This window comes from Doryrhamphus excisus, chromosome 6 (genome assembly GCF_030265055.1).
Source record: "Doryrhamphus excisus isolate RoL2022-K1 chromosome 6, RoL_Dexc_1.0, whole genome shotgun sequence".
Taxonomy (NCBI): domain Eukaryota; kingdom Metazoa; phylum Chordata; class Actinopteri; order Syngnathiformes; family Syngnathidae; genus Doryrhamphus; species Doryrhamphus excisus.
Window position 1 is genome coordinate 1,920,130 of NC_080471.1, and position 24,391 is coordinate 1,944,520.

At 39.6% G+C, this 24,391-nt stretch overlaps 1 protein-coding gene across 11 annotated transcripts in view; it reads right to left on the reverse strand.

Moving 5' to 3' along the window:
• Nucleotides 1–24,391, reverse strand: part of LOC131130718 (voltage-dependent calcium channel subunit alpha-2/delta-4-like) — an 80,584-nt gene that overhangs the window by 27,798 nt on the left and 28,395 nt on the right. For 4 of the 11 annotated variants that reach the window (XM_058074570.1, XM_058074580.1, XM_058074579.1 and 1 more), the window contains exons 5-8: nucleotides 6,196–6,261; nucleotides 5,768–6,119; nucleotides 3,332–3,801; nucleotides 1,175–1,256 (exon numbers count right to left, since the gene is read on the reverse strand). In XM_058074570.1, coding sequence (XP_057930553.1) covers nucleotides 1,175–1,256; nucleotides 3,332–3,420 — 171 coding nt within the window. In that variant the 5' untranslated portion in view covers nucleotides 3,421–3,801; nucleotides 5,768–6,119; nucleotides 6,196–6,261. Of the gene's footprint in view, nucleotides 1–1,174; nucleotides 1,257–3,331; nucleotides 4,497–4,552; nucleotides 4,935–5,055; nucleotides 5,135–5,767; nucleotides 6,120–6,195; nucleotides 10,256–24,391 lie in introns of those variants that run through there. The other 7 variants (XM_058074573.1, XM_058074572.1, XM_058074581.1 and 4 more) reach the window with 7 other exon arrangements.

Sequence of the window (24,391 nt, forward strand, 5' to 3'; positions counted from 1 at the left end):
TGTGTACAAAACCTCAAAAAAACATCTAGACCAGGGGTGTTCACACTTTTTCAGCATGCGAGCTACTTTTAAAATGAGCGAGTCAAAATGATCTACCCACTACAAAAATGCAAAACATCTATTTATTTTCAAATGTATTGAGGATTATTTGTACGTACAATGTATGTTGATGTACCTTACATAACCAAATGAGCCAATATTGCAAAACACACATAATTAACTATTAACATTTTTTGTAATTACCTGAGTTTACTTTGATGACTTGCACTGAATTGAACCAGCCAGGGATGCATAGTCCGGACAGTAGCTGCTGATAGCCAGCCTCAAGCACACTTCCAAATGTTTATCAGTCATGGATAATATCCGTATCATAATATCCGTATAATATTCCATATCCGTATGGAAGTCATATGTTTTTTGCCTTTTTACTTGGTCCAGTTTTTGCCTTTTTACTTGGTCCAGCTCCTTCACTCATTTTAGTGACCATAAACTTTAACGAGGGCTTTAAAATCTCGCAATTCGCAGACTAGCTTAGCACTTTGCATCGTTGTTTACGCATGAGCGGTGACCTAAAGGTCAAAATTCAGTTGTCATCTGACTGGTTGTCCTGTATGTCAATCAAGTAACGGGGATGGATGATAGGCTGACATCGTAAGTTCTGCTGCACTTAGAGACGTTGTTTGATTTGATTGGTCGCCCGAAGGGCAACATTCAGTTGTCATCTGAATGGCTGCCCTGTATGTCAATCAAGTGACGGCATTGATGCTGGGATGATATTTTTTTAATGTCACGCCGCGATCGACCAGCGATCGACCAGTACCACCTCCGCGATCGACCGGTAGCTCGCGATCGACTTAATGAGCACCCCTGATCTAGACAGTTTACACTTTGTCTAACAATGTAACAGCACACAGCAGTGGACGCTGTCTTTTTGCTTTTGAGGCTAATAGTAGCGTTCCTTTCATGTCTCACTTAAGGATGATGGGCAGAATTCCATAAAAAAATGCATATGAGAGAGGGACACGAGCCAATCATGGCGTCCACCAGATTCAGCTGCGTCACTTTGACTCTGTTAAGAAGCTCTCAGAGTGGATTAGCACACCGGCGAGGACATGGGAGATGAATAACAGGCAGAGGCGTCATAAATGTCATCCATCAAACGTATCTGATTTACCTTCTGCAGGAGCAGAGATCCCGAGTACTTGATGGAAAGATCTCGCAGCTGCGTGGAGAAAACGGACGCCCACTGCTGCACGCTGCAACGGCACACAAACATTCACAACCTTCTTGATGAATGAATGAATGGATTGAAAGTCAGCATTGACGCCAACCTTCTGACAAGCTAGCGCACTAACATAGGACAGAGTGGCGTCTTGGTTAGCGTCATTCCTTCCTTCCAGAAGGAGTCATCATATTTTGAGGGACAAAAGAAGTTCAAATATGGGAATAAATATGAGAAGAAAATAATCTCTTCTTGCTTTGGCTAATTCAACACAAATCTGTGGCCTTTGGACTTTTAGGACTTTCGGACTCCTTTTCACCTGCTCTAGAATGTCAGCTAACGTGTAACCTAAAGTGTGTTAGCATGTCAGCGGCGCCGAGCGGGATCGGTGAAAGTGGGTCACACAGTGGAAGGTGAGCTGATGAGGCCTGGCTGGTCTCCAGCGGCCCACAGATGGATGGCCAAGGGGGTGGGTTGGGGAATCATGCTAACACTTCACTGCAAATGAGGTTATTAGCATGCTAACACGAGAGGGGACAAGGTGGGCGGGGGTCATCATCATACTACATGACACTCAAAACGCTCCTCCGTGCCACCTACGAACATTCTAGAAGAATTGTGGTGCCAGCGTCCCGGGCCCAGAGCTGGTTTTGATGGGAGTGCTAACGCAGATTAACCAGATTAGCGGCCCCGGTGGACAAGATGCCAGATTGACACGAGGCCGGCTAAATATGTGGAACAGTCCAACTGATCCAAATCCTGGCCAGTGACCCACCAGCAGGGGGTGGAGACTTGGGCCATCCAATGAGAGGAAGTGAACGCCGCACTTCAAAAACTGCTATTTACTTATTATTATTATTATTATAATAAGTGCAGAGCAGATGTTATGTTTTTGCCAGCATTTGTCTGTTTATGTTCAAAATAACTTGAAAAGGATTTGGATGAAATTTTCAGGAACTGTGAGAAATGGGATGGTGAAGAACCTATAAAATTTTGGTGGTGATCTGGATCTGGATCCAGACATTTTTTTTTTAGGATTCTTTAACATTCCAAGATAGGACCAATAATTTTGGCATGTGTGCATATAACTCCACAAAAAAATGGTCAGAGCACTTGTTCGGGACATTAGCCTTCCTAGTACATTGCATTGACCCAGTGGACATTAGCGTGTTAACATTGCTAGCATGCTAATATAAACATACAGTAATAGCATTTTTAGCCATTTTCATGGACAGACATACAGTATATACATGTAGCGCTATCATGCTAGAAGTTGGCATGCTAACATTAGCATGTTAGCATTGCAAACATGCTAACATTAGCATAGTAGAATTTTTATTAATTTTTAAAGGTGGACACTATTATGTTAGGTTTTAATTTCTTAATGTTTGCATTGCTAGCATCCAACATGAGCATACTGGCATAATAATGAGATTTTCATGAATATGAACTTAAGCACTTAGCGCTATCATGATATGTATTACCATGCTAAAATAATCATACACTTTCAGCATTTTTAGGTAGGCACTTAGCACTATTGACATGCTAGGTGTTAGCATGCTAACATTAACTTGCTAGCACTCTAACTCATTTAAAGCCTTCCATGGGATTTTGTCATGGTCAAGGAATCTAAATATAGATATAGAATGTAGATAAGATGACTAATATTTATGGTGAAAAATCACAATATGGAGGCGGCAAAAAAAAAAAAAGAAACCAAAAAACTCAAAAATTTGGTTGCAGAAAAAGTTAAAATGTGACTGGAATAAAGTAAAAATATTATGGGGATAAAGAAATCATTATGGGAAGAAAAACTTTAAATAGTTGGAAAAACTGAAGTGGAAACATTTTACAAGAATAAAGTGAAAATATGAAAAAAAAAGTTTCTACGAGAAAAGGTCAAGTTTTAAAGGTCATCATATTATGAGAAACAACCAAAATAATGTAAAACTCGCTGAGGGAAAGTTACAATATTCTAGGAATAAAGTTGAACTATTATGAAAAGACCATTTTTAAAGATGATTTCAAAAGAAAGTTGAACTATTTGGAAATGGGAAAACAGTTTGGACTTTGGAAGACACGGGTCAGGAAGTTAGGAAGAGCACTCACGTCTCAGGTGGGATCTTCATCTGTGCTTGAACCGTCACCCACAGGAAGAGGAATCCCACAATCCCATGAAGCTTGATCCTCTGCTCCATCCCGCTTCCGGTCGGGAGACGCTCGCTCTGGGAAGGCGGTCAGGTTAGGGAGGAGGACACGGCTTCCTCGTGTCCTCATCAAGTGTCTGCACCGACAGCTTTTCAAGACTTCTTCAAGTCCACCGGAGACATTCCTGATGCTTTGTCCATCTTCTTCCTCATGACATCGGCAGCCAGTTGTCCACCTCAGGGTCCACGCTAGCAAGAGGACAACGGTGCTGGCGGCCTGATGGAGATTTTGCAGCCGCTCGCCCAATTTGCAATCGTAATCCACTTGGATTAAAAACCCCTCTTCTCCTGGGAGAGACGAACAGGGACAGGATGGGGACGCCTCATTGGACCACAGCTCTGTTTTATCTAAGAGGATTACACACACACACACTCACACACAAACACACACTTCACCAACCAATCACAAGCATTGGATGGACAAAAAAAGCCTCAACACACACCTGAGCACACAACAACCAACTATTGCCTGACACATTTTTATTTGAAACATGTCCCCATTCTCTGATAGTTTCTTAGTAACCATGGTAACCAGCATGAACTCACTTCCAAACTTCTTCATGTCTTTCCTAATCTTCTAAGTCTATATAATTGCACATTTATTGAGTAGTTTTTAAAATCATGAATAGTTAATCTTTTTATTTCAGGAGTGATGGGGCTGAAAAGCTACTATTCTATGAAGACACTATAAACGAATGCTGAAATAATAATGCATTCTGAGAACAAATGCAGGTATTCCTACTAAATACTATGTACAGTATGTACTCGTTGGCATTGCAAAGGCAACAGCGACCTCTGGTGGACATATAATTACAACAGAGAGGTTCTTCTCTTTGTTGGCCAAATCCAAGTCACTTCAATTAGTTAAGTACTTGAGACTAATTAACTTTAAATGTGGAACGCGGGATAGGCTATTAATGTCTAAACCGGACAATTAGTGATAGTATCCACATATTAGTGCTAACAACTAATGCTAATATTAGTTGCCACCCAGCGAACACACAGTAAAATGCAGCACATTAATAGTACAGTGCGTTGATGTAACTCGCTTATAATCGCGTTGAAATTATATTTTAATAACACTAATCAGCGGTGAATGTATATGAGTTCAAAGAAAATTTACCATGTTTGCCAGTATCTTGTCTGAACGTGTCGTTTGTTATGGTTTGTTATTAGCTTAAACGGCTACTTCAGGAAGTCCATAGTTAGTGACGGACGACGGCAGCTTTTGAGGGTCAAACAAAGTTGGGAGTTGCCCGACTGCAAAGGTTACAAATCTACAATATAAATAAATACAACTATTCAGAGAAATGCTGAAATATTCCGATAAACACAGTATACTGTACTTGCTTACTATCATTACAAAGGCCACAGCAAGTCACTTCAAGTAGTCAAGTATCTGAGAGTAATTTACTTTAATTTGGATCGCGAAATAGGTTTGTAATTAGTATCCACATACAGTATTAGCACTAATACTACCAGTGTCCCAGAATGCGCTGCTGTGTTGCCATCTGGCGGACACACAGTAAAATGCAGCACATTAATAGTACAGTACGTTGATGTAACTCGTTTAATTGCGTTTAAATTATATTTTAATAACACATAACGAGTTCAAAGAAAATGTACCATGTTTGCCTGTATCTTGTCTGAGACGTGTCGTTTGTTACGGTTTGCTATTAGCTTAAACGGCTACTTCAGGAAGTCCATAGTTATCGACGGACGACGGCAGCCTTTGAGGGTCAAACAAAGTTGGTGAATTGCCCGACTGCAAAAGTTACAAATATACAATATAAATAATTACAAATATTCAGAGAAATGCTGAAATAGTCAGATAAATACAGATAAAAAGGGCACAGCAAGTCACATCAAGTAGTCAAGTACCTGAGAGTAACTTACTTTAATTTGGATCGCGAAATAGGTTTGTAATTAGTATCCACATTCAGTATAAGCACTAATACTACCAGTGTCCCAGAATGCGCTGCTGTGTTGCCATCTGGCGGACACACAGTAAAGTGCACATTCACGTTGCAGAACCTGATTTAATGAGCATGAATCTGCTGGTGTCACTAATAAGCTTATTTTGTACTCATGTTATTTTTTTAAACAAATGCCTACTCATCAGTAATGATATCAATTCACTGTATTCAAAGTACATGTCAAGGCGCTGATAAGGTGACATTTTGTAGAGTCTTAGGGTCAGTTTCAGTTTTAGGGATCACAGGTCACTGTCAATCACAAAGTATGAGCTCACAAGTGTGATTATTGTGTACTACATGCATGTCTGAAATGAGTTTTAGTTAGGATCAGCCACTGATCAGTATCGGCTGATTTCACTCACCGATGATGGGAGCATCTCTAAGGTTGGACATCCCAGCTGTAACATTTCCGACACTTGCGCTGGAAGGCCGGTCCATGGTTTGATTGATTGGCTGAGTGTCCACACGCAGCCAGCTGCCGGCATCCAGCACGCCAGCACATGCGTGATCATGGCTCTGCTGCAGGGGCTTAGCTCCACAATGGTCACATTGATGGCGAGACAGGCCCGCATGGCACCGGGGTGGGGGTCGATTGGTTGTTTTTGGTGGGGCCCGACCCTGCAGCTGTTGCATGGCACGCTCCGGCCGTGAGGGGAAGCGACGGCCCTCGTCAGCGCCAAACGCCCCACAGCGGCCACTGTCATCGAGGGGCATCTGGAAAAGGGGGAGGCGGGTATTAGCGGGCAGAAGCCCGGCCTCACCCCCGGCTACAAGCTCGCCAGCTGCTCACCCTCTCTGATGTCCCGTCACCATCAAACGCTGCCCAACTTGCGGCGTGGGTCTCCACAGCCGACAGCTGTCAATCAAACGTCAAGATAGAGTCCGTTGATCAGGATCCAAACTGGTCACTCAGAATGATACGCTTCCACTATGACCTATTCTAACTTACATGTGCTAAAGTGAGCTGACATGCTAATAAATACAAGTAAAATACTGTCATGTAATGTCGGCTTGCAACCTGAGCACACACACACACACACACACACACACACACACACACACACACACACACACATATACATGTAAGCTAAGGTTTTGTATAAAAATAGCACTGGAGTCAAACTGAGCCCAACTTATTTGTCACTCATGTAGGAAAATGTGAGAAGTAAACATATTCCTGTCATATTCCTGTCATATCCGGAACGGATGTACTTTGGTTGCCAGTCGTCCCTAACCCCCTCCCTCTATTATGGCTTTCCCAAAATAGGTTCATTAGTAAATATCGCTGGTTGACTATGGCCTATTACTAGTCCAAAACAATACATATTTAAGCACATATTACATAAATGAAGTCAAATACAAATCTAGTTTAAGGCAAGACAACACTGTTGATGAACTGCAGTCTACACTGGCCACTAGGTGTCACTAGCAACACTGACAGGCTTTCATTATTTGATCATATTTATCTCTAAATGGCACTTGGAGAGTCATAATGAGGTTTAATATGTCTTATTTCCTCTTATTATGTCTGCTATATTGTATAATAGGAGTGTAAAGGTAACTATAGGGGTGTTATTTCATGTCTAGAGGGCTCTAATAATGGTTAAAATTGTACTTAGAGGGGCATTAAGTGGTTCAATGTGTATTATTTTCTCTTATTCTGTCTACTATATTGTATAATAGGAGTGTAAAGGTGACTATAGGGGTGTTATTGTAGGTCTAGAGGGCTCTAATAATGGTTAAAATTGTACTTAGAGGGTCATTAAGTGGTTCAATGTGTATTATTTTCTCTTATTCTGTCTACTATATTGGGTAATAGGAGTGTAAAGGTGACTATAGGGGTGTTATTGTATGTCTAGAGGGCTCTAATAACGGTTAAAATTGTACTTAGAGGGTCATTAATTTGTTCAATGAGTATTATTTTCTCTTATTCTGTCTACTATATTGTATAATAGGAGTGTAAAGGTGACTATAGGGGTGTTATTGTAGGTCTAGAGGGCTCTAATAATGGTTAACATTGTACTTAGAGGGTCATTAAGTGGTTCAATGTGTATTATTTTCTCTTATTCTGTCTACTATATTGGGTAATAGGAGTGTAAAGGTGACTATAGGGGTGTTATTGTATGTCTAGAGGGCTCTAATAACGGTTAAAATTGTACTTAGAGGGTCATTAATTTGTTCAATGAGTATTATTTTCTCTTATTCTGTCTACTATATTGTATAATAGGAGTGTAAAGGTGACTGTAGGGGTGTTATTGTAGGTCTAGAGGGCTCTAATAATGGTTAAAATTGTACTTAGAGGATCATTAAGTGGTTCAATGTGTATTATTTTCTCTTATTCTGTCTACTATATTGTGTAATAGGAGTGTAAAGGTAACTATAGGGGTGTTACTTCATGTATAGAGGGCTCTAATAATGGTAAAAAATTGTACTTAGAAGGTCATAAACAGGTTTACTGTGTATTATTTTCTTTTATTCTGTCTACTATATTGTATAATAGGAGTGTAAAGGTGACTATAGGGGTGTTATTGTATGTCTAGAGGGCTCTAATAACGGTTAAAATTGTACTTAGAGGGTCATTAAGTGGTTCAATGTGTATTATTTTCTCTTATTCTGTCTACTATATTGTGTAATAGGAGTGTAAAAGTAACTATAGGGGTGTTACTTCATGTATAGAGGGCTCTAATAATGGTAAAAAATTGTACTTAGAAGGTCATAAACAGGTTTACTGTGTATTATTTTCTTTTATTATGTCTACTATATTGTATAATAGGAGTGTAAAGGTGACTATAGGGGTGTTATTGTATGTCTAGAGGGCTCTAATAACGGTTAAAATTGTACTTAGAGGGTCATTAAGTGGTTCAATGTGTATTATTTTCTCTTATTCTGTCTGCTATATTGGGTAATAGGAGTGTAAAGGTGACTATAGGGGTGTTACTTCATGTCTAGAGGGCTCTAATAATGGTAACAAATTGTACTTAGAAGGTCATAAACAGGTTTACTGTGTACTATTTTCTCTTATTCTTTCAACTGTATTGGGTAATAGGAGTGTTAAGGTGACTATAGGGGTGTTACTGTATGTCTAGAGGGCTCTAATAATAGTACAAATTTTACTTAGAGATTATTTTCATAGATTTTTGGAAACGCAAAGAGGGATTACTCCAAAACATAACAACAAATTTGAGATCACCGTTGGAACACAAACACTTCCAATTGATTTAGCGTTATTGAAATGAAAGTAACCGTCCGTCATTTTCTATTTGTTTGTCACAGATTTTGCATGCTTAGCTTTTCCAGGAATGTTGGACTTCTGCCGTGTTTACCAGAACTGTTGTCGGTCTTAAACATGCCATGTCGCCATGGACACTGATCCAGCTTGGCCGTAAAGACCCCCGCTGGAGAGGTCTCCGCAGTAAAGATGGAGGTCCTCCATCAAAGCACGCTCCGCCTCCGTGTGTGGCCGCGCGTAAAGTCGTGCTCGTGGCGTCACGCCACGCCGCCATTTGCCGCACCACGTAAATGTAAACCTGCCTTGTTAAAGGGCCGGCGTGGCGCTGTGTAAAAACAACAGCTCACAAAATTGCACAACCAAGGTTTCTTCTTCTCTGGTCTTTTAGACTTAGTCACTTAGTCACCTGACCTCAACATATGACTTTTTTAAGTGTTTGTACATGGACAACTAAAGTTCAATCTGGATCAGATCTGGATCAAACTTTTTCTTGATCTCTTTAAATGTAATATTCTTGTTTGACATCATCATAAAAGTGTGCAATCATGGTTAATATGTTTGTACATGTTGCATTTACACAGGGGTAAATTTAAGTCTGGATCAGATCTGGATCAAACTTTTTCACGATCATGTTTAAAAAACGTATTCTCCGGATTTGACATCAAGTGTGTGTGGTCATGTTTAATTTGGTTGTACACGTTGTATTTGCACACAGGACTAAAGTTCAATCTGGATCAGATCTGGATCAAATCTTTTCCTGATCTTTAAAAAATGTAATCTGCTGATGTGACATCATTGTGTTAGCGTGTAATCATTTTTAACATGTTTGTGCACATTGCATTTACACTGAGGACTAAATTCAATCTGGATTAGATCTGGATCAAACTTTCAAATTTTCATTTGTTTTCAATTAGTCTACCGAGTTGACATCATGTAGGTTTGTGATCATGTTTATTTTTACATGTTGCATTTATACACAGGAATAAAGTTCAATCTGGATCAGATCTGGATCAAATCTTTTCCTGAAATGATTTTAAAATGTAGTGTACTGATCTGGCATTGTATAAATAATTTTTAACATGTTTGTGCACGTTGCATTTACACCGAGGACTAAAGTTCAATCTGGATCAGATCTGGATCAAACTTTTTAATTCTTATTTAGAAAAAAATAGTGGATGGATTTGACACGTGGGAGTGTGAAATCATGTTTGCTTTGTACATGTTGCATTTACAAATAGGACGAAAGCTCAGTCTGGATCAGATCTGGATCAAACCTTTTCATGATCAATTGTAAAATGAGTTCTCCTGTGTTCACATCATGTACATTTGTGATTATGCTTTATACTTTATTTGGGATTATATTTATTTATACATGCTGTATTTACACACAAGATTAAAGTTCAATCTGGATCAGCTCTGGATCAAATCTTTTCCTGAGATGTTTTTAAAATGTAATGTACTGATCTGGCATTGTATAAATAATTTACATATTAGTGCATGTTGCATTTACACTGAGGACTAAAGTTCAATCTGGATCAGATCTGGATCAAACTTTTTAATTCTCATTTGGATAAAATAGTGGATGGATTTGACATTGTGGAAGATTTTGCTTTGTACATGTTGCATTTACAAATAGGACGAAAGCTCAGTCTGGATCAGATCTGGATCAAACCTTTTCATGATCAACTGTAAAATGAGTTCTCCTGTGTTCACATCATGTACATTTGTGATTATGTTTTTATACTTTATTTGGGATTATATTTATTTATTTATACATTATGTATTTACACACGGGACTAACGTTCAATCTGGATCAGATCTGGATCAAATGTTCGCATTTATCCAATTAATCATGTAAGTGTGGGATCGCGCCTGCCCAACGAGAGGCATCAGTCGATCTAAAATAACTGCACTAATGCACTAATTCCTTCAACCAACGGGAGGCTCCGATATCCCATTTGTGAAGTTGAGTCCAAAATGTAACCGAATCTATCGGACCGCAATACACAGACCGGAGGAGAAAGGCCAAGATAAGTGAGCCCACTGACGTCAGCGGAGAGCAGAGATTCCTGTGGACTGAATCAGAACCAGAATCAGAAGCGAGTTATTAGTCACGCAGCTGCCCTCCACTTTCCCTGGCAGCGTCTTTCTGGTCTTCCTCACCAACCTCAAAGTGTCGGAGAAGAGACCTCTGGAGCCTCAACCGTGTTCACGCACACACAAGCGCCGCCGTGCACGTGGCGGCTCGCACGTGCCGACAACGCCACATCTTGAAAATAGGAGACAAAATGTCACCATGAAAGATCAAAGGTCAAGAGGACCTCTGGTATCAACTGTCTATCGTTGGCATCGTAGGTGTCAGTGGTATCATACGTATCAGCGGCGGAGGTCCAAGTTGGCGCCGGGTCCGCACTGCGCTCCTCAAATCCTTCTCAGCGTCTTACGGCAGGCTGGGGTGTCTTTGATTTATTCAGGACAGAAGCACTTCCTGTCCACATGGAGGCATTCTCTACGCTCACACACGGATTTGCTATGCTAATTCAAAACAAAAGACACTGTGATGCCAATGTGGCCTCTTCCTTTCCCTGGTCATGTGACACGTTGCTAGGCAGAATTCAAGTCCTGATGAAAAACAATGTTCATCGGTCATGTGACACATTTGTGTAACCGCTTGTTGCTAGGCAGAATTCAAGATGGATTAAAAAAGTTATTTGTTCGGGTGACATATTTGTGCAACGGCTTGTTGCTAGGCAGAATAAAAAAAAATAGTACTTTTAAAGAAAACTACTGTAAAACCTTTGGTCTCTCCGCACTGACTCTTCCATTGCTATCAGTTGGATGTGGTGGGGCAGGGTCTCACTTGCCCCTAACTAATGCCAGTTTTGTGCAACAGCACATATTTGTGCAACAGCTTGTTGCTAGGCAGAAGTTGGTTTAAAATTTCTTTTAAGAATTCAAGATGGATTAAAAAAGTTATTTGTTCGGGTGACATATTTGTGCAACGGCTTGTTGCTAGGCAGAATAAAAAAAATAGTACTTTTAAAGAAAACTACTGTAAAACCTTTGGTCTCTCCGCAATGACCCTTCCATTGCTATCAGTTGGATGTGGTGGGGCAGGGTCTCACTTGCCCCTAACTAATGCCAGTTTTGTGCACATATTTGTGCAACAGCTTGTTGCTAGGCAGAAGTTGGTTTAAAATTTCTTTTAAGAATTCAAGATGGATTAAAAAAGTTATTTGTTCGGGTGACATATTTGTGCAACGGCTTGTTGCTAGGCAGAATAAATAAAAAATAGTACTTTTAAAGAAAACTACTGTAAAACCTTTGGTCTCTCCGCACTGACTCTTCCATTGCTATCAGTTGGATGTGGTGGGGCAAGGTCTCACTTGCCCCTAACTAATGCCAGTTTGTGCACATATTTGTGCAACAGCTTGTTGCTAGGCAGAAGTTGGTTTAAAAATTTTTTTTTAGTACTTTTAAAGAAAACTACTGTAAAACCTTTGGTCTCTCTGCACTGACTCTTCCATTGCTATCAGTTGGATGTGGTGGGGCAAGGTCTCACTTGCCCCTAACTAATGCCAGTGTTGTGCAACAGCACATATTTGTGCAACAGCTTGTTGCTAGGCAGAAGTTGGTTTAAAAAATTTTTTTGTACTTTTAAAGAGAAATACTGTAAAATCTTTGGTCTCTCCGCACTGACTCTTCCATTGCTATCAGTTGGATGTGGTGGGGCAAGGTCTCACTTGCCCCTAACTAATGCCAGTTTTGTGCAACAGCACATATTTGTGCAACAGCTTGTTGCTAGGCAGAAGTTGGTTTAAAATTTTTTTTTGTACTTTTAAAGAGAAATACTGTAAAATCTTTGGTCTCTCCGCACTGACTCTTCCATTGCTATCAGTTGGATGTGGTGGGGCAAGGTCTCACTTGCCCCTAACTAATGCCAGTTTGTGCACATATTTGTGCAACAGCTTGTTGCTAGGCAGAAGTTGGTTTAAAAATTTTTTTTTAGTACTTTTAAAGAAAACTACTGTAAAACCTTTGGTCTCTCTGCACTGACTCTTCCATTGCTATCAGTTGGATGTGGTGGGGCAAGGTCTCACTTGCCCCTAACTAATGCCAGTGTTGTGCAACAGCACATATTTGTGCAACAGCTTGTTGCTAGGCAGAAGTTGGTTTAAAAAATTTTTTTGTACTTTTAAAGAGAAATACTGTAAAATCTTTGGTCTCTCCGCACTGACTCTTCCATTGCTATCAGTTGGATGTGGTGGGGCAAGGTCTCACTTGCCCCTAACTAATGCCAGTTTTGTGCAACAGCACATATTTGTGCAACAACTTGTTGCTAGGCAGAAGTTGGTTTAAAATTTTTTTTTGTACTTTTAAAGAGAAATACTGTAAAATCTTTGGTCTCTCCGCACTGACTCTTCCATTGCTATCAGTTGGATGTGGTGGGGCAAGGTCTCACTTGCCCCTAACTAATGCCAGTGTTGTGCAACAGCACATATTTGTGCAACAGCTTGTTGCTAGGCAGAAGTTGGTTTAAAAAAATGTAGTACTTTTAAAGGAAACTACTGTAAAACCTTCGGTCTCGCCGCAATGACTCTTCCATTGCTATCAGTTGGATGTGGTGGGGCAGGGTCTCACTTGCCCCTAACTAATGCCAGTTTTGTGCACATATTTGTGCAACAGCTTGTTGCTAGGCAGAAGTTGGTTTAAAATTTCTTTTAAGAATTCAAGATGGATTAAAAAAGTTATTTGTTCGGGTGACATATTTGTGCAACGGCTTGTTGCTAGGCAGAATAAAAAAAAAATAGTACTTTTAAAGAAAACTACTGTAAAACCTTCGGTCTCTCCGCAATGACCCTTCCATTGCTATCAGTTGGATGTGGTGGGGCAGGGTCTCACTTGCCCCTAACTAATGCCAGTTTTGTGCACATATTTGTGCAACAGCTTGTTGCTAGGCAGAAGTTGGTTTAAAATTTCTTTTAAGAATTCAAGATGGATTAAAAAAGTTATTTGTTCGGGTGACATATTTGTGCAACGGCTTGTTGCTAGGCAGAATAAAAAAAAATAGTACTTTTAAAGAAAACTACTGTAAAACCTTTGGTCTCTCCGCAATGACCCTTCCATTGCTATCAGTTGGATGTGGTGGGGCAGGGTCTCACTTGCCCCTAACTAATGCCAGTTTTGTGCACATATTTGTGCAACAGCTTGTTGCTAGGCAGAAGTTGGTTTAAAATTTCTTTTAAGAATTCAAGATGGATTAAAAAAGTTATTTGTTCGGGTGACATATTTGTGCAACGGCTTGTTGCTAGGCAGAATAAAAAAAAATAGTACTTTTAAAGAAAACTACTGTAAAACCTTTGGTCTCTCCGCACTGACTCTTCCATTGCTATCAGTTGGATGTGGTGGGGCAAGGTCTCACTTGCCCCTAACTAATGCCAGTTTTGTGCAACAGCACATATTTGTGCAACAGCTTGTTGCTAGGCAGAAGTTGGTTTAAAAAATTTTTTTGTACTTTTAAAGAGAAATACTGTAAAATCTTTGGTCTCTCCGCACTGACTCTTCCATTGCTATCAGTTGGATGTGGTGGGGCAAGGTCTCACTTGCCCCTAACTAATGCCAGTGTTGTGCAACAGCACATATTTGTGCAACAGCTTGTTGCTAGGCAGAAGTTGGTTTAAAAAATTTTTTTTTACTACTTTTAAAGAAAACTACTATGAAACCTTTGGTCTCTCTGCACTGACTCTTCCATTGCTATCAGTTGGATGTGGTGGGGCAAGGTCTCACTTGCCCCTAACTAATGCCAGTGTTGTGCAACAGCACATATTTGTGCAACAGCTTGTTGCTAGGCAGAAGTTGGTTTAAAAAAATTTAGTACTTTTAAAGGAAACTACTGTAAAACCTTCGGTCTCGCCGCAATGACTCTTCCATTGCTATCAGTGGTGGGGCAAGGCCTCACTTGCCCCTAACTAATGCCAGTTAATGGAGTTAGCTCGTGCTCGCTTGCAAAATGGCTTTAATTTTTTTTTACACTGAATTAGCAGCCACATATTTTGTATTTCGTTGGCTTAAATTCACAATAGGGCTGCACGGCGGTCGAGTTGGTTTGCGTGCAGACCTCACAGCTAGGAGACCGGGGTTCAATTCCACCCTCGGCCATCTCTGTGTGGAGTTTGCATGTTCTGCGTGGGTTTCATGCTAGGTTAATTGGCGACTCCAAATTGTCCATAGGTATGAATGCGAGTGTCCCAGTACCAGTCCAGGGTGTACTTCGCAGCTCACCTGAAGACAGCTGGGATAGGCTCCAGCACCCCCCGCGACACTCGTGAGGATAAGCGGTAGAAAATGAATGAATGAATGAATGAAATTCACAATATGTCCCCAAATGTAGTCTTGCTACTAGTCCTGGACCAGGAGCGAGACATGCTTGAACACGTCCTGCGGGACACACACACACACACACACACACACACACACACACACACACACACACGGACTAATCCCCCTGAAGCAGCGGCTTTAGAGTAATTCCTGCAGCAGCTGTCCACTGCTGGAAGAATAGAGAACTTGTCCTGCCCAAGTTCAGCTGCATGAACAAATGTCTCTCGGATTGAGCAAATGAAAAAACAAATGGAATCCACACACACACACACACACACACACACACACACACACACACACACACACACTTGTAGATGTATGGTGGCGAGTCCATGGAGGTGATTTGATCTTCCTAAAGTCCAGCATTACAGATCCGACATTACACTTTGGTTGTGATCACACTGGATTTGGATCAGAAGCAGTTCAGACAGCCGGAAAGATCCGGATTGTGAGCCATCACTTTCCATGAGCGACACCGGGAATGGTCAACAGAGTGAGACATCTTCACCCAGCATCAGCCTGCAGTGCTCTTTGTGGCCACAGGGGGGAGATGTGCTGAACAGTATCTAGTATTAGTAGTAGTTCTAGTATGTAAGTAAGTATGTAGTATTCATTGTCTTATTATCATTACACAGAAGCTGAGTGGCTTTAGGTTTTGCTTAATGGCGGCCATGTTTTTCAACCAATCTCGATGGAATTTAACACACTAGAGTTGTGTACCAACATGCGTGGAACTGTGCAAATGATTTGTGCGTATGACAAAGCGCAGATGTTTCGAGCGATGCTAACAAGCTGCTTACTGAGCGTACCGCGGCAGCCATCTTGCCGCTAATGCGCTAGCTGAGAGCGGTTATTAAATGCAGATTATAGCAAAGACAATGACGTGACGACAAGCCGCATGAACCGACAAAGATGGCGTACAAAACCAACAGGAACTGAAAACATTAGCCATGCTAATAAAAATGCTAACAAATGCGTATTTTTTGCCATAAAGCTAATAAAAATGTTAGTCGTGCTAGTTTTTACACTAACAAACATTAGCCATGCCAGTAAACATGCTAATAAACTTTTTCGTCATCAAGCTAGTCATGCTAGTTATTATGCTAACATTAGCCATGCTTGTAAACATGCTAATAAATTACCCTTTTACTCACCATGCTAATCAACATAGTAGCTCTGCTTATTATTAAACTAACACGAGCTTTTCAGTCGTCATGCTAATAATAAACATTGACATCGATGTGACTATTCCGTAAAATCCGAACTTAACAAGAACGAGGAAAAGGCAGCTGAAAGTCGGCTTTCCACACCAGCGTGTTGCATTCACTGCCCACTCAGACTTTACACTTGACGTTGGTGTGTTTTTTTTTGCCATAAAGCTAATAAAAAATGTTAGTCATGCTAGTTTTTACACTAATTAACATTAGCCATGCCAGTAAATATGCTAAAAAACTCGTCTTTTTTGCCATAAAGCTAATAAAAATGTTAGTCGTGCTAGTTTTTACACTAACTAACATTAGCGATGCCAGTAAACATGCTAATAAACTTGTCTTTTTCGTCATCAAGCTAGCCATGCTAGTTATTATGCTAACTAACATAAGCCACGCTAGTAAATATGCTAATAAATAACCCTTTTACTCACCATGCTAATCAACATAGTAGCTCTGTTTATTATTAAACTAACACTAGCTTTTCAGTCGTCATGCTAATAATAAACATTGACATCCATGTGACTATTCCGTAAAATCCGAACTTAACAAGAACGAGGAAAAGGCAGCTGAAAGTCGGCTTTCCACACCAGTGTGTTGCATTCACTGCCCACTCAGACTTTACACTTGACATTGGTGTGTTTTTTTTGCCATAAAGCTAATAAAAAATGTTAGTCATGCTAGTTTTTACACTAATTAACATTAGCCATGCCAGTAAATATGCTAAAAAACTCGTCTTTTTTGCCATAAAGCTAATAAAAATGTTAGTCGTGCTAGTTTTTACACTAACTAACATTAGCGATGCCAGTAAACATGCTAATAAACTTGTCTTTTTCGTCATCAAGCTAGCCATGCTAGTTATTATGTTAACTAACATTAGCGATGCTAATAAATTACCCTTTTACTCACCATGCTAATCAACATAGTAGCTCTGCTTATCATTAAACTAACACTAGCTTTTCAGTCGTCATGCTAATAATAAACATTGACATCCATGTGACTATTCCGTAAAATCCGAACTTAACAAGAACGAGGAAAAGGCAGCTGAAAGTCGGCTTTCCACACCAGCGTGTTGCATTCACTGCCCACTCAGACTTTACACTTGACATTGGTGTGTTTTTTTTGCCATAAAGCTAATAAAAAATGTTAGTCATGCTAGTTTTTACACTAATTAACATTAGCCATGCCAGTAAATATGCTAAAAAACTCGTCTTTTTTGCCATAAAGCTAATAAAAATGTTAGTCGTGCTAGTTTTTACACTAACTAACATTAGCCATGCCAGTAAACATGCTAATAAACTTGACTTTTTCATCATCAAGCTAGCCATGCTAGTTATTATGTTAACTAACATTAGCCATGCTAATAAATTACCCTTTTACTCACCATGCTAATCAACATAGTAGCTCTGCTTATCATTAAACTAACACTAGCATTTTCAGTCATGCTAATAATAAACATCAACATCCATGTGACTATTCCGTAACTAAATCCGAACTTAACAACTTAACTGGCTTTCCACACCAGCGTGTTGCATTCACTGCCCACTCAGACTTTACACTTGACATTGGTGTGTTTCCCCCGTCTGGGTAACTTCACCCACCACCCAAATGAATTGTGTGAGAAGTTTCAAGTCAATCTGACATGTCAATCTTTAATGACAGCGCCACCGTGTGGTGTATTTTTGAAATAATAGCGCAGTCGACACAGCTTTACTGACCAGTGTGACAGAAGAAGACAAGACCCAGACCGACATCGGAACCAGCAGAACTCCCGACTGAGGCGAGCTGCTAAAAGAGGAAAGCTGCAACGAGAAACGAGAACCACCAGAAGGAAAGATCTGGAATGTTCTGGAACCTCCTAACGAGCTTGTGGATGCATTAAAGGTCCTGACAAGAAATACCCCTGGAAAGGTCACATACCGCCGCACCCAAAATAGCGCCATAAAGTCATCCATCACGCAAGTGGGCAAAGGGTTGGAATGACGGGAAGCATAAGCGAGGCCGCCGGGAACATCCCAGATTACCTACCAAATTCACACGCTTATTTTTTCCTCGCTAACTGCGTCCTCTTGGGCCGCCGGCAGAAGCGGAACGGTTAGCTCAGAGTCCAAAGGATGCAACTTCACCGCACGCGGCGCTGCCAACAACTTATTTCTAGTCCAAGAACCTCGTCATGAAGATGAATAGATGAAAAGATGAATAGCCTCTACGATCTTCTCAATACATTATTTTGATTATCAGAGCCCTCTAGACCTGAAATAACACCCCTATAGTCACTTTTACACTCATATTACCCAATACAGTAGACATAATGTGACATGTAAGACATTTAAGAACAATGGTGGCATTTAAAAATGAAAATATAGTTTTAAATACTGTAATCCCTCGTTTATCACTGTTGCACAATAGTGGTAAGTGAATTTTCACAAACTAGGATTGGATTCCTTATTTATAAATTCCTTATTTCTTTAGTTGGAGAATATAAAATCTGTTTGCGAGCTTCTTAAATACATTATTTTGATTATTAGAGCCCTCTAGACCTGAAATAACACCCCTATAGTCACTTTGACACTCATATTACCCAATACAGTAGATATAATACGACATGTAAGATATTTAAGAGCAATAGTGGCATTTAAAAATGTAAATACAGTTTTAAATACTGTAATCCCTCGTTTATCACTGTTGCACAATAGTGGTAAGTGAATTTTCACAAACTAGGATTGGATTCCTTATTTATAAATTCCTTATTTATTTAGTTAGAAAATAGAAAACCTGTTTACGAGCTTCTAAATACATTATTTTGATTATTAGAGCCCTCTAGACCTGAAATAACACCCCTATAGTCACTTTGACACTCATATTACCCAATACAGTAGACATAATCTGACATTTAAGACATTTAAGAGCAATAGTGGCATTTAAAAATGTAAATACAGTTTTAAATACTGTAATCCCTCGTTTATCACTGTTGCACAATAGTGGTAAGTGAATTTTCACAAACTAGGATTGGATTCCTTATTTATAAATTCCTTATTTATTTAGTTAGAAAATAGAAAACCTGTTTACGAGCTTCTAAATACATTATTTTGATTATTAGAGCCCTCTAGACCTGAAATAACACCCCTATAGTCACTTTGACACTCATATTACCCAATACAGTAGACATAATCTGACATTTAAGACATTTAAGAGCAATAGTGGCATTTAAAAATGTAAATACAGTTTTAAATACTGTAATCCCTCGTTTATCACTGTTGCACAATAGTGGTAAGTGAATTTTCACAAAGTAGGATTGGATTCCTTATTTATAAATTCCTTATTTATTTAATTAGAGAATAGAAAATCTGTTTACGAGCTTCTAAATACATTATTTTGATTATTAGAGCCCTCTAGACCTGAAATAACACCCCTATAGTCACTTTGACACTCATATTACCCAATACAGTAGACATAATCCGACATTTAAGACATTTAAGAGCAATAGTGGCATTTAAAAATGAAAATATAGTTTTAAATACTGTAATCCCTCGTTTATCACTGTTGCACAATAGTGGTAAGTGAATTTTCACAAACTAGGATTGGATTCCTTATTTATAAATTCCTTATTTCTTTAGTTAGAGAATATAAAATCTGTTTACGAGCTTCTTAAATACATTATTTTGATTATTAGAGCCCTCTAGACCTGAAATAACACCCCTATAGTCACTTTGACACTCATATTACCCAATACAGTAGATATAATACGACATGTAAGATATTTAAGAGCAATAGTGGCATTTAAAAATGTAAATACAGTTTTAAATACTGTAATCCCTCGTTTATCACTGTTGCACAATAGTGGTAAGTGAATTTTCACAAAGTAGGATTGGATTCCTTATTTATAAATTCCTTATTTATTTAATTAGAGAATAGAAAACCTGTTTACAAGCTTCTAAATACATTATTTTGATTATTAGAGCCCTCTAGACCTGAAATAACACCCCTATAGTCACTTTGACACTCATATTACCCAATACAGTAGACATAATCTGACATTTAAGACATTTAAGAGCAATAGTGGCATTTAAAAATGAAAATATAGTTTTAAATATTGTAATCCCTCGTTTATCACTGTTGCACAATAGTGGTAAGTGAATTTTCACAAACTAGGATTGGATTCCTTATTTATAAATTCCTTATTTATTTAGTTAGAAAATAGAAAACCTGTTTACGAGCTTCTAAATACATTATTTTGATTATTAGAGCCCTCTAGACCTGAAATAACACCCCTATAGTCACTTTGACACTCATATTACCCAATACAGTAGACATAATCTGACATTTAAGACATTTAAGAGCAATAGTGGCATTTAAAAATGAAAATATAGTTTTAAATATTGTAATCCCTCATTTATCACTGTTGCACAATAGTGGTAAGTGAATTTTCACAAAGTAGGATTGGATTCCTTATTTATGAATTCCTTATTTATTTAGTTACAGAATAGAAAATCTTTTTACGAGCTTCTAAATACATTATTTTGATTATTAGAGCCCTCTAGACCTGAAATAACACCCCTATAGTCACTTTGACACTCATATTACCCAATACAGTCGACATAATCTGACATTTAAGACATTCATGAGATTGGAAAAGAGTCATACATTTGGCCAGAGTTCAAAGGTCAAGAGCAAAGTATCGGCAATGATAGCATATAAGGCTAACTTAATGTAGTTCACGGTAAAAACAATCACAGCTAATGACTGTAAAAACGATTAGTCATTTCCATCCAAATGTTTACTATGATGCTGTACGCATGCCCCCCCCACCTCCAACAAGAGCATGTTCTATTAGCAATGCTAACATGTAGCCACCTAGCATGCCAATGTTAGGGTCAACCAAGAAGTCTCCATGGAATGGATGATGCAATATTGCAATAGAGTTGCTATGGTTACTTTAGCATAGGGTTGCTATGGTTACTTTAGCATAGGGTTGCTATGGTTACTTTAGCATAGGTTAGCATGGTTAGCAAGTGTCTGTCGTGAAAGCGATCCGGCCTTTGAGTGGACGGGCAAATGAAAAGAAAACAAAAAGCGGGAGCCTCTTCCCATGATCCCGTGCTCCCCGCCGCCTCATGAACGATAACAACGCCATTAGCATAAATATCAAACAATGGGCGGGTCCAGATGGCCGGGATTATGTCGCCTTAAAGTCATTAGCGTCACATCCTCCTCTTAAGTCCTCTCTCAGCTGCACTCTCGGATCACTTTCCTCCACCGCCGTGCGTACGCCGCATGCCCCCGGCACACAACCGTCGCCCAGCGAGGACAGTAAACGTCTCACGCTGGCCCGCAACCTGAGAGCTCAGACGGGCTTAGAACTGCCCGGCCAGAGTTTTGATATCAATTAGATTTGTGACACTCGATCCCGCCACGGTCCGACGCTCAACATCTGCACGGGATAATGAGGGAGGCGGGTACCAAAGCTGGGGGGGTCACCTCTCTTGGCACTGAGGAAACACACCAGGACTTTGGATCTTCTGACAGTCAAAAACGTTCTGGTCTGCACATCTGGACAGCTATATAATGCTAACAAATGCTAACAATTAGCATGCTAGCACCGACCACAACAAATGCCAGAAGTAATCACGACACAAGTATCAGTTTGTTTACACCTGTAAAAACTGTCAAAATGGAAAACAGTTAGCATGCTAACTGTAGTAATATCAGCATGCTAGCATTAGCACATTCAGCTTAACACACAACAAATGGCAGAAGGAATCACGACACAAGTACCTGTTTGTTTACACCTGTAAAAACTGTCAAAATGGAAAACAGTTAGCATGCTAACTATAGTAATATCAGCATGCTAGCATTAGCACATTCAACTTAACACACAACAAATGGCAGAAGGAATCACGACACAAGTATCTGTTTGTTTACACCTGTAAAAACTGTCAAAATGGAAAACAGTTAGCATGCTAACTGTAGTAATATCAGCATGCTAGCACTTAGCACATTCAGCTTAACACGCAACAAATGGCAGAAGGAATCACGACACAAGTATCTGTTTGTTTACACCTGTAAAAACTGTCAAAATGGACAACAGTTAACATGCTAACTGTAGTAATATTAGCATGCTAGCACTTAGCACATTAAGCTTAACACACAACAAATGGCAGAAGGAATCACGACACAAGTATCTGTTTGTTTACACCTGTAAAAACTGTCAAAATGGAAAACAGTTAACATGCTAACTATAGTAATATCAGCATGCTAGCACTTAACACATTCAGCTTAACACACAACAAATGGCAGAAGGAATCACAACACAAGTATCTGTTTGTTTACACCTGTAAAAACTGTCAAAATGGACAACAGTTAACATGCTAACTGTAGTAATATTAGCATGCTAGCACTTAGCACATTAAGCTTAACACACAACAAATGGCAGAAGGAATCACGACACAAGTATCTGTTTGTTTACACCTGTAAAAACTGTCAAAATGGACAACAGTTAACATGCTAACTGTAGTAATGTCAGCATGCTAGCACTTAGCACATTCAGCTTAACACACAACAAATGGCAGAAGGAATCACGACACAAGTATCTGTTTGTTTACACCTGTAAAAACTGTCAAAATGGACAACAGTTAACATGCTAACTGTAGTAATATTAGCATGCTAGCACTTAGCACATTAAGCTTAACACACAACAAATGGCAGAAGGAATCACGACACAAGTATCTGTTTGTTTACACCAGTAAAAACTGTCAAAATGGAAAACAGTTAGCATGCTAACTATAGTAATATCAGCATGCTAGCACTTAGCACATTCAGCTTAACACACAACAAATGGCAGAAGGGATCACATTCATACCTGTAAAAACAGATAAAAGGCTAACATGCTAACTGCATGCTAAAAATGATAACACGGTAACTGGCACCTACCACAATTAGCTTACACATCATATGGCAATGCAAATACACTAACTACTAACAAGCTAGCACCTAGCATAATTAGCTTAGCACGCAACAAATGGCAGAGTGGATCAATAAACAAGTATCAATGTAAAGGAATCAACCCTTGAAAATACGTAAAAGGCTAACATGCTAACTGTTAGCATGCTAAAAATGATAATGCACTCATTATATAGATGCTGTTAACATGCTAGAAATGATAACGCTCATTATTTACATGCTAGCAGCTAGCACAATTAGCTTAACACACAACAAATGACGAGGGGATGAATGCCAACATGCTAACTATTCCAATGACAACAATAAGGATGATGAAGAGGGACGCTCGGGCCCTAAAAACTAGGCGGTCCAAACTCTAGAGGGCGCATATCAAAACAGGAAGCGTGTTCCTCAGGGGGACAAAAGCCGAGCCAGAAACCCAACCTGACCTCCTCCGTGTTCCCTTGCCAAGCGCTGCAAACGGTACGCAAACAAGCCGGCGGCCGTCTCGGGTTTCAAAGTCAAGTGGTCAGCACCAGCTGTGGACCCGGGCCCGGTTTCCCCCCGCACGCAGCCAGACCAGAGCCAGGACGACGATGGACGAATCAGCTTGTTTGACAAAGCGCAGATGTTTCGAGCGATGCGAACAAGCTGCTTACCGAGCGTGCCGGCAGCCATCTTGCCGCTAATGCGCTAGCTGAGAGCGGTTATTAAATGCAGATTATAGCAAAGACAATGACGTGACGACAAGTTGCATGAACCGACAAAGATGGCGTACAAAACTAACAGGAACTGAAAACATTAGCCATGCTAGTAAACATGCTAACAAATGCGTATTTTTTGCCATAAAGCTAATAAAAATGTTAGTTGTGCTAGTTTTTACACTAACTAACATTAGCCATGCCAGTAAACGTGCTAATAAACTTTTTCGTCATCAAGCTAGTCATGCTAGTTATTATGCTAACATTAGCCATGCTTGTAAACATGCTAATAAATTACCCTTTTACTCACCATGCTAATCAACATAGTAGCTCTGCTTATTATTAAACTAACACTAGCCATGCTTGTAAACATGCTAATAAATTACCCTTTTACTCACCATGCTAATCAACATAGTAGCTCTGCTTATTATTAAACTAACACTAGCCATGCTTGTAAACATGCTAATAAATTACCCTTTTACTCACCATGCTAATCAACATAGTAGCTCTGCTTATTATTAAACTAAC